Genomic DNA, 11,341 nt, shown 5'->3' with positions numbered 1-11,341 from the left:
ACGCGTTTTTAAGCTGGCAAATAAATAATTGGATAGACGGTTTGACTTTGAAACGTAAAAATGTCACTCCGAGCTTCAAATAAAAAAGATTTTGGTCATCTTAGTAAAACAAAACAAAATTATTATTTATTATTATTAGTATTATGCTATTAAAATTATTTAGTGTTTTTTGGTCGCAATATTTAGTGAGATTTAATTTAGCACTATAAAGATCGTTTTTATTTTTTTAAGCGCAGTTCTTCTTTCATTTCCCTTAGACTAACGTTGAATAATTCGTTATTACCACTTATGGTGTTTTCAGTGTATAGTAATAACCACAGATTTGGCAAATACACATGTGAATTTTTCCACACGTCTGTTGTAAAAAAAAAACTAAACTACAATAAAAACAAGCATTTTTAAATATATATTTTAAACAAATAGATAACACTTTATTAACAATTAAATAATACTTAAATATGCTTGTTGGAAATGTATTGTAGGCCTACAAGCTAAAATAAAGAAAACAAAGCACACTCGAAGTAAATCTTCATACACTTTATTTCAATAAATAATGTAAATTCTATCAAAAACAAATTGATCCATTTATTTTCTTGAAAATGGTATACACAATGGAAATGGTTCGTCAAGCTAAATCGCTAAAGTTGGGCTATAGTACACAAACAATCCTTTTATTGATGAAATCTCGCAGTCTATTGTAGTGCTTGTTTTGCCAGCATAGCTTTTGCAGCGTTAAAAACAAAGTGACATTCTTTTGAGATGCGGTGATTTTTCTCTCCTTCAGCTGATATTTTGGGTGATACTGTGTCCTTTCTCGCGGCGGTTATATTTCGTCCCTGATTATTTTGGTGATAATATTTTGGGTTCAGACACGATGTCTTTCAGCGGGCTATTGATGTGCATCAAGATACCCTGTGATACCCTGTATATCATGAAAGCTGCCAGACCTGCTGGCCTGTTGCTGACTAGTAGGCAAATCTCAAAAGCATAAACAGCTTCTACACCTAATGTAAACGCTATTAGTCGCCTACTCTAAAACACTGATTTTATGTTTTATGAATGAGCATTTGTCCTAAAGTCTTTGTCCAATAGTGTTTGGTAAAGTCTGGATCTCAGGGACGCATGTTTCCTCACTTCAGTCCGTGCTGTGTTTCCTTATGTCTTCTTAAATCGACCTTGCGCTGGAATCCTTTTCCACAAAGGTCACATCCAAACGGTTTGAATCCAGTGTGTTTCCGACTGTGCGTTATCAGATTGGAGCTCTGACTGAATGCTTTCCCACACACCTGACACTTGTGTGGCTTCTCCCCTGGAGAGAAAATGCATACGTCAACTTTTAAAACCAGAGTTCTTATATGCTACAGAAAAAAGTTAGAAAGCCCGTTCCGCCCGGGAATAAAAAGTTAATTGTGACTTCAATTGTGATTGTGATCACACTTTTTTACGATTAAGATAGGGAAAACATGTTGAGACTGAATTCTGACTTAAACCTCCAAATTACGTGTACAAATCGCAAAGTGTTTTTCCTCTCAACTGCGACATTTTTATAAACAAAAAAATATATTAACGTAATAAAATAAACGTTACAAAACCTTTTCTTAACGAAAATAAACTTTGCTTCTGCTAAGAACCTTTAAGTAAACAGTTATTTAAAGAACATTTCCCCACTTAGAGTAAATAATGCATAAATTTTAAACATTTTTACTGTAAGGGACCATTTATTGATTGAAAATGTTTATGGATGTAAAAGATTCTTTATGGATTTCATGCCAATAAGGAGTCTTAGTTTGAAGTGAATCCGAAATTGAGAGTTTATTTAGCCTATTATTTAATTAAATTTATTTATCATTGTTTCAATCTTATTTTTAGTGTCACGGAGTTAAATAAGCTTAAGTTTAGGAGTTTCCAAGATACAGTTGCAATTCTGATGAAAAATTATTCGAAATGTGAGAACTTCAACTTAGGAGAATGTCTTAATTTTGTCACAACCCTTTTTATTCTGCTGCGAAAACAAGCTTCAATACAATGTTTCAATTGTATTTTAATTAGTTTATTTCTTTTACCTGTGTGGATAAATGTGTGTTTCTTCATATCTGATTTCTGGTGAAACCTCTTTCCGCAGTATTGGCACGGGTATGGCCGTGTGTCGGAGTGTATAAGGAGATGAGTGGACAGGGTGGATGACCTTTTAAAACTTTTCCCACAGATTTTACAATCAAAGCTTCTCTCCTGTGAGGTGAAAAATGTGTTTTTACGCATTATTTTTTCACATCTGCAAATCAGATAATCTGTGATGACACTAATATTTTTATTTCTGGCCTAAATAAGAAAAGATTGAGCACTCTACCTGTGAGTGAACAGCTCTGTGTTGCTCCAGGCTGACCGCGTGTCCGAACGTTTTCCCGCAAATGTCGCAAGCGAACGGTCTTGTTCCACTATGCGACCTCCGGACGTGAACTTCCAAGCCATGGGGTGTAGAAAACACCTGTGGAGTAGAGAGAGACGACAGTACAATTTCTCATCTTGATTTCTAAAAAAAACTGACCGTATACTCTTTGTGCTAGTTGGGCTATACCTTGCTGCATTTTATACATTTGTATGCGCCATTTAACAGGAGACGACTGCAGATCACATCAGAGCTGGATTTCATCTCAGTTCCTTTTCCCAACATGCTGCTGTCATCAAAGATTCCAGAAGCAGTGGCGCGCTCGAACAGAGAGGCAGTGGAGCCATAGCTGTTGTAAATGCTTGCGCCAGATCCTCGTTCAGTGAAAATAGAGGGCTCGGCCACGCGCTCATTGTAATAGGTTGGAGTAGGCCGCTCGAGATCCAGAGAGTGGTGATGGTTCAGGGTATGCTGGACCAGCTGCCTGATTTCACACCCCGAGTACCTGCTCCACGCATAAGGCCTGAAGGGGACAGCGAAGGGCTGTGTTTCCTCCACGGAGGGTGAAAATGACTTTTCTGACTCTGGCAAAGAAGAAAATATTCGACAGTTTAATGTTTATTATTCGGTTTTAAGTGGGGTCTGTTTACGTTTATTAATGTTGTTTTGTGCCGAAATATTTTGAGATAAAAATATGAGACACAATAGTTATATGAATTCGTATATGTTGTAGGACTATTGAATAATTGTTTTGTTAAATTGTGTCTGATAATGATACGAATATCTGTCTTGTTTGTTTGTTTGTTTGCCAAACATTTATAGCATAATTTAAAATGACTTCCATGAATATGTCACCCGACTCACCCCTGAAATAGGTCATAATAGCTTATTACTTACTCACTAACCGTCGGCTTAGATACTATTGAAATTAATTAGGGGTCGCCACAGCGGAATGAACTGCCAATTAATATGACCTATGTTTTCAGCAGCGGATCATAATAGCCTAATTAAATAAGCATATGTCTTTTAAACTCCGCACATTTAGGGACCCACATCTGTAGCTGCTGCGTGGAAGAAGCAAGAAGTGTTTGAAATGCAAATGCAGAGTTCAGCTGAAAGATAAAGGCCTAAAAGTAAAAAGGACGTGTAGTTTTTGTCTTAAGGAGAAACAAAAAAGTAAACAAATATAGAAATATAAACTATATACTGTCAGGTAAATGATTTGTGGTTAGATGCTAAATCATAAAAAAGATTGACATATAGCCTTTATGGAAAACTGTAGGTGAAATTATATATAATTTAAAAACATTATAGATTCCCGTACCAGGTGATGCTGATGGTGATGGTGGTCGCCAAAAGTCCTCGTAGTCTGACGAGCGGTCGCACACGCTTTCCCCACAGCTGTGAGGAGACTTGGGGGAAAGATCAGCTTGATCCAGCAGGTGAGAGTCTGGTGAACCAGCGCCAGTCGTGTCGCCCGTCAGAGCATCCGCACAGCACTCCGACTCGTCTGAAGTTTTACTTTCTGTTATGAGATATTTGTATTTTTTTTCGTCAAAACCACAGCTGTATAATACGCAATCTCTCAACACATGAACATAACCAAACGCAGAGCCAACGAAAATTTACAATTTAGTTTCCCCCCCTACTTTCCTAAATGCGTTCATAGTTTAGTTCAGGTTTTATATATATAAAAAAAAAAAAAAAATAAAATAATAATATATATATATATATATATATATATATATATATATATATATATATATATATATATATATATATATATATATATATATATATATATATATATAAGCTCACTGTCTTTTAAGAAGAAAACATAATATTTAGCCTATAATTTATTTTTTCTTATTCTTAGTTAAAAAAATTTTGTTAAATATAGGCTACACTTTTTTTAATCAGGTTGGCAATTGCAGTAAGATTACACGTTGCTATAGTTATCTACACCAGTGCTCAGTGATTCAATATAATTTTGACATACCTGCACATATATGAGCCAAAATATTATCAAGTCTGTTGTAGTCATCCTCCAAAGATCGCGGCTGGTGGTAGCTGTGCGCTTTTTTGCTCTTCACCAAGAAAGACCTAGGCATTGTGTCTCCTCTGGTCGCTGCCTCATATGTCCTCAGTCATTAGTGAGAATCGGACAATCTGTCAGATCCACGGACGCAGCGGCTTTTTTATCTCTGAAAAGATTTGAAGACCATTGGTTGAAGGGCAGCGCGTCTCTATAGGATATGAAAGAGTGGGAGCATGCGTAAAGCAGTTCTCTCGTCTGCCAGGTGTTATGAAGACAGGTGCTTTAAAGGAACAACTAGCAAGCCTTGGGCCTGTGATTGGTCCGCCCCTCTGCGAGAGGACAGACAGGTCCGGGGGGAACTATGGCTATCAGGATAAGTGATACACTGTTTTATCAACGTGTTACTCAATCCTTAGCTGCAGGGGGAGAGGAAACGCGGAGACGGCAACCCATATGCATTCTCAGTCTAATGATTTGCGACAGGGTCGTATTAAGAAGTGAAAACGTTTTAGTGTAGCTACTTTTATTTCTTTGTTTGATAGGAGCATAATATAAAGTTATAGCTCAATTTGGGAAGAGTTTATTTTACAAAATGCTACTTTTTACTCTTTACACAGAATTGATTGGTCAACCACAAGAGTTAATTTTGTGTTATTTGGCTATATCTATATTTATAAAATGCTAGATTACATTATAAAATGTTTTTAAATATTATATATCACACACACGGAGAGAAAAAGAGAGAGGGAGAGATTTGTTTCAGGTAGCCTAATGCGTCGGCTCAAGCGTCATCACGCCCTCATAGGCTACTGTCTACAATAATTAACAGCAAATATTAACTGTTACGGCATTCAAAGAAATATGTGTCAAAAACATTTAAATAGCTTAAGACAATCTAGCAGTTAAAATTATTTTAGCATTTAAAAACCGTAGTTTTTACATTTAAAATATTACAGAATAATCAAAACAACTAAAAGCACAAATTAATAATATGTCAATTCAATGTAGTGACAGATAGTGAGACATTTTTTTAGATTATAGCAATTTAATTAAATATCAATAATTCAGAATTATTTCGATTTTCAGAATGGAGCTATTTTTTTAATGACACCCGGTCTACATTTGTCTACATCTTGTTTATCAGAATGCAGCTCAACTTCTAGGCTACACATTTAATTGACTTGTTTCATTAGTTTGTTCATCAATAAAAATTCATCAAAGCGATGAAGTAAAACTTATTATTGTAGCCTTGAAATAAAGCTGTCCACACGACAGCGGGTCACGGTGTTCTCGAGTTTCGTGGCTGCTTATTGAACAGAGCCGCCTTGTTCAGAGTGGACGCTGGTGATCTGTCGTGGACACAACAGGGACACGCATTCAGCTCGTGCGCCAGACAATCAGTGGAAGCCGGTAGAGCCACGCAGTCCATCAGTCTAGCCTCACCTGCCTTTGACTCGTGACAGCCACTGAGCCAGTCTCTTAAATTAATCGCTTCACTTCACTCACCTCGAGCGCATTGCAATCTATCATTGTGAAAGGATAAAAAAAAAAAGGCTATTAATTCATGTTACAGCTTCAAGTTTTCAATTCTTTTTTGGAGGGTGCCGATGTTTGATATATTTGTAGTTTGTATGGCTTTATGAAATCTGCATGATACAGACTGTCTGATAAACTGATACACACAATCGCAAAGTGCAGGATCCATCAGTAGGCTACTGGCCAAAAGAGAAGCGCAGGAAATCAAAGCGCAATGTGCCCCCCTTCGATTAGACACCACACCAGGGCATCCGGCAGATACAGTAGGATGGAGATAATAAAGGGCACCAGGAAAAAATCTTTACTGATGTTACATGATCTCACATTTACTTTGAGGCTGATTATTAGAAATATGCAGTTACAGCATATTAGCCTAGAATTCCGCAACGAGAAAGACGTGTATAATGCATTGCGGAATATGATCTTAATAGCGGAAAGCGAAATGAGTAGTCTAATTTCAATAACAAAACTAAAACGTCGTTTCCACAGAACGAATGCGCATTGTAGACACATGGTAACTCTCAGAACAATAGAAGAACATGTAAATAAAACAACAATACAAATTCCGACCGTCTTACTGCTTCCTTTTTCTATAGCCTAATGTTTTTTTTACGGTAGCTGAATATAAACTTTATATGTAGTGTAATCCACTACATAGGATTAGCCTAATTACATAGGCTTAGAATCAATTAGTTTGTTAAAGGCTATCTTTTCCAAAAAATGTTATAGCCATTTCAAAATGTTAATGCCGCAATGTTCTTCTAATTTTCGTTTATGAATATAGTTGACAAATTATTAAATGGCATCAAAGAAAAAGCAAGAATTGCAAACATTTGAAATTACACTGGCACAATGCAGCAATTAATTTATAATGAGATTAAATGCGCAAGTATACGAAACGTCATGCTCAACTGGAGACAAGCGAACTGTGATTGTGCTTAGCGAAACTCAGATTTAATATTAACGTTTTACATCAAATGACTTTAAATTTAACGAGGGTTTATAAGCCGACTGGAATTACTGTACTTACCAGAAAACAATTCGAGGTAAGATGATTTTAGTGCGGTCGTGGTGTTTCGGTTGAACGTAAGAGCGCACAGCCCATAACATCTCATCTCATCTTGTGCAGTTTGAGCGCGAGCATAGGCGCATACACACATAAAAAAAAACTTCCTGAAGAACGCTATTTGCTACACTTGTCAATAGCAATCTGGTGTTAGAAGGGCTGTTTCTTAAGAAGCTGTTTATTTGAGGTTTGTAAGATTGCGTTAATCAAAATGTAAAAATAAATGAATTATAAAAAAATAATAAAATAATTAGTTTAAAGATTAGTGCGCGTTTTAATTAATTACTATTAATTAATTAATTACAGTTATCAAATGAATAATACAATTTTTAACTGTAAAAAAAAAAGCAAACAGATTAATACATTTTCGATCATTACTGTTTTATTCTGCTGTTGCGTGGAACAAATGTACAAAACACGACAGTCATAGGCCACTATCGACTGCACTGCAAAAGACCCCTCCATCAAACTCATTAAGTTTGCAGACGACACTACTGTTATCGGCCTCATCCAGAACGGTGACGAGTCTGCATACAGACAGGAGGTGGAGCGGCTGGCGTTATGGTGCAGATACAACAACCTGGAGCTGAACACGCTTAAAACAGTGGAGATGATAGTGGACTTCAGGAGAAACCCCCCTGCACTCCCCCCACTCACCATCATGAACAGCACTGTGGCTGCAGTAGAGTCATTCAGGTTCCTGGGCACCACCATCTCTCAGGATCTGAAGTGGGACATTCATATAGACTCTATTGTGAAGAAAGCCCAGCAGAGACTGTACTTCCTTCGTCAGCTGAGGAAGTTCAACCTGCCACAGGAGCTACTCGTACAGTTCTACTCAGCTGTCATCCAATCCATCCTCTGCACTTCAATCACCGTCTGGTTCGGCTCAGCTGCCAAAACCGACCTCCGTAGACTACAGCGAATAGTCCGGACTGCTGAACGAATCACTGGCACAACCCTTCCTACACTTCAAGAACTGTACTCTTCCAGAGTGAGTAAAAGGGCTCGCAAAATCACTCTGGACCCCTCACACCCAGCACACTACCTGTTCGAACTGTTACCGTCTGGTCGGCGCTTCAGAGCACCAAGCACAAAAACAGCCAGACACAGGAGAAGTTTCTTTCCTCAGGCTGTCTACCTCATGAACAGTTAAATATTCCCCTACTGTCCAATAAATATGTGCAATACTTTCTCATACGCACTTGTACACAGCACCTTATATCAATATACAATGCAATACTTTCTACATTCGCACTTGTACACAGCACCTTATAACCTGTATATTTATAACAATCTGTACATACAACTCAACATCCAGGTTTCTTCACTAACCGCATCTGTTTAATGTTCATCATTTTTTATTATTATTTTATTTTATTTTTTTTGTTTTGTTATTATTTTGTGTTGTCACTTGTCACTTTATGTACACTGGAAGCTTCTGTAACCAAAACAAATTCCTTGTGTGTGTGAAGCACACTTGGCAATAAAACTGATTCTGATTCTGATTCTGATTCTATCAAATGATATTTTATTGTGTTCTGAATCAACATGTCCATCGTCTTAAAGACAATTTTATTGTATTGTCAACGGTTTGTAAAGCCTCTAATGCCCACAGGAACATTCCACAGGAATTCACTGTGAAACACTCGATCTTTCTGAAGTTAAATAAATAACGCTTTAATCACTTAGTGTTCTGTCCTTTGCAATTCCTTTCGCAAAAGTCTTTGTTTTGTAGGCGAACAGGCCGTTTTCAAACGATGGGCAAACAGTGTACCAAATTTGCATCCACCACGATAGGTTTAAGGCTTACACTCAGGTGCCCAAATAGCAGTCTGAAATGAAATCACTTCATTTTTTGAAGAACCACTGGGTCACAAAAACTTACCAAAGAAGAACAAAAATGGAGGGTGAAGCTGAATTAAATATATCGCTGTAAACAGCAAAACATAATATTGTTCATTATTGTGAAGCCATATGCATGTCATCTGTGCAAAATGCAAACTGATTCAGAAGCGAGCTGGTAGAAATAGACATAAACAGAAAAATGGCACTTGCTTAAGCAGGGCCAGAGAAATGAGAACACTGTTCTGATAAACACACCTCTCTGCCTCCACTTCCATCAGTTTGCAGGTATTTTTGATATAGAACATGCACAGCATACCACGTGTTGTAGAAAATATTGGAAATCAGCAAGAATTTTGGAGAATCTTTCCAGGCACAAAAACAAATCTCCATCATGTGAAATGGAGAACTTGACTACAGAAAAGCTACAGTACATCAAAGAAAAGTTGTTTCCTCCAAAACCTCCCAAATTCAGTAATACATCCCTTTCAACTTAACTATACAATGTGTTACAATATAGACATGATATCCATTGAATACACATTCAAGTAATAATGGAGATGGGCAGAAAACTAAAAAACAAATCAAAACATGTACATATTTACAGATGCTGGTTCATTGACTCACAATTCATGACCAATAACAATTCATGCCAGAAGAAAAGGCCTGCTAACTTAAGATATGACACCGTGGTATTAATGAAACAATTTAAAGATGATAGTGTTCTGTTCTTTAATATGTTTACCTAAAAGTTATGCGCTCCCTGGTTTCTCAAGGTGTGTATGCAAAAAAAAAGATGATGAAGATGATTTAAAAAATAAAATCTATAACAATGCAAAATCTTAATGCTTAAAACACTATAGGCTATACAAAGTTGCTTCTGTTCATATGAAAAAAATCTTGGGGTATTAAAAACACCCCCTTTTAAAGTTCTGGGAATCTCCTGCCACAAAAATGATGATTTCTGCTTAATATGAAGGATCTCAAAGTGCCTTCACAGACAGACACATTTGCCCTCTTTATCGCGGCTAAAATTAAAAACTACAGCCAGGACAGACATCTGACGCATTTTGGCAAAAACAAAACAAATGCAGATGTAAACCATGACCTTAAGAGATAAGATTCCATTAGTAAAGATGAACGATGGCTTTTCAAGTTCAAGTCCCATGTTCACGTTTAAAGGACGAGCTCATGGCTCTCCTTCCGTTCAGGCCTTCACACTGTCGTTGTCTTATGGCTGACATTTGAGGGCACGGTAAGTCGTAGGGCATCTCCTTCATCGTCACCCTCACTTTCGGAGTCCTCCAGGTTTGGATGTAGTGTGATCCGGCCTCTAATCTGATGAGCGGTCAGATGGGGTGACAGCTTCACTCCATCTTCATCAGAGGACTGGTAGGATTCATTGTCTCCTCCATAGTGATTGACTATATGAATCCCATCAAAAGTGTGTTGGTTTGGTAAGCCCTGATGCCCTCTCAAACATCGGATCTATGAGCAGAGGAAAGAGAGCGTCAGCGCAACTGAAACTTTAACACCTCAGACATTTCGCTTAACAACATGCAAATAAAAACCAGGAAACTAGGAAAGGTGAGAATTGCAAAACACGCACAGAACCATAAGGTAAACAAGCACAGAGAGCGGGATGATGGGGCCAGAATGTATTATGTTTTTCATCAAATAAGGCAGACAACAAAATCTCACAGCAAGTGGTAAACGTTTAATATTCTGGCAAATTAGTGGCTAACTCAAAGGATCTGGTTTTTATGTTTGCATGTGATCAGGATAGTTCTCCCCAAATGAATATTGTGTCATTTTTGTACTCAATTAAACCGCTTGATTAACATGGCTTTACTTGTGATCTTTATGAATATTGTCAAGCATCTGTTTTTTTCTGAATATATTTTATTCCTTCCTATTTTAGATTGAATAAATATTTATAAATTTGGAATGGCACAAGAGTGAGTAGATCGTGATACAATTTTCATTTGTGGTTGAACTAACCCTTTAAGTTCTGTTTATATTTAGCGGGTGGACATTCATGCGTTTATATTTGACTTCCTTTCTTGAATCAATTTCAATATCAATCCATTCATAATAGTCTTCTTGTATAATAGCTGTTGTCCTTTGAACGAGACGACAGAAAGTAAATTAAGAATTTCCATCTTTGAGTTAACTATCCTTTTAAAGACAAGTAATGCGACAGAAGGAAATCTGAACTTGAAAGTTCAGAGAAACTGTCTGCCATACAGTGCATCCGGAAAGTATTCATAGTGTTTCACTTTTTCCACATTTTTGGGTTAAATTCATTTATTTCCGCACAATTCTACACACAATAGCCCATAATGACAATGTGAAAAAAGATTTTTTTTTAATTGTTGCAAATTTATTAAAAATAAAAAAGCTGAAAAATCACATGTGCATAAGTATTCTTAGCCTTTGCCGTGAAACTCTAAATTGAGCTCAGGTATAT

At 37.0% G+C, this 11,341-nt stretch overlaps 2 protein-coding genes across 7 annotated transcripts in view; both read right to left on the bottom strand.

Annotated features, from left to right (window-relative positions):
- Window positions 1–584: 584 nt before the first annotated feature.
- Window positions 585–7,075, bottom strand: gfi1ab (growth factor independent 1A transcription repressor b). 2 transcript variants are annotated; one of them, XM_056459900.1, is made up of 7 exons: window positions 6,991–7,075; window positions 4,386–4,590; window positions 3,711–3,911; window positions 2,576–2,970; window positions 2,355–2,485; window positions 2,064–2,236; window positions 585–1,309 (listed from the first exon to the last, which is right to left on the bottom strand). In XM_056459900.1, exons 2-7 carry the CDS (start codon window positions 4,495–4,497, stop codon window positions 1,131–1,133), a joined length of 1,191 nt encoding a protein of 396 aa, XP_056315875.1. In that variant the 5' UTR covers window positions 4,498–4,590; window positions 6,991–7,075; the 3' UTR covers window positions 585–1,130. The 2 variants fall into 2 exon arrangements, with proteins under 2 accessions (XP_056315875.1, XP_056315876.1); XM_056459901.1 differs by lacking the exon at window positions 6,991–7,075 and having other exon boundaries at window positions 4,386–4,764.
- A 1,465-nt stretch (window positions 7,076–8,540) lies between these two features.
- The window catches only part of evi5b (ecotropic viral integration site 5b), an 82,066-nt gene continuing 79,265 nt past the window's right edge, over window positions 8,541–11,341 (bottom strand). For all 5 annotated transcript variants that reach the window (XM_056459895.1, XM_056459898.1, XM_056459896.1 and 2 more), the window contains one exon: window positions 8,541–10,359. In XM_056459895.1, the coding sequence (XP_056315870.1) occupies window positions 10,087–10,359 (273 nt within the window). In that variant the 3' untranslated portion in view covers window positions 8,541–10,086. The remainder of the gene's footprint in view (window positions 10,360–11,341) is intronic.

This window comes from Danio aesculapii, chromosome 6 (genome assembly GCF_903798145.1).
Source record: "Danio aesculapii chromosome 6, fDanAes4.1, whole genome shotgun sequence".
NCBI classification, from domain to species: Eukaryota; Metazoa; Chordata; class Actinopteri; order Cypriniformes; family Danionidae; genus Danio; species Danio aesculapii.
Note: the sequence above shows the minus strand (reverse complement) of the source record. Positions and strands in the feature narration are given on the sequence as shown.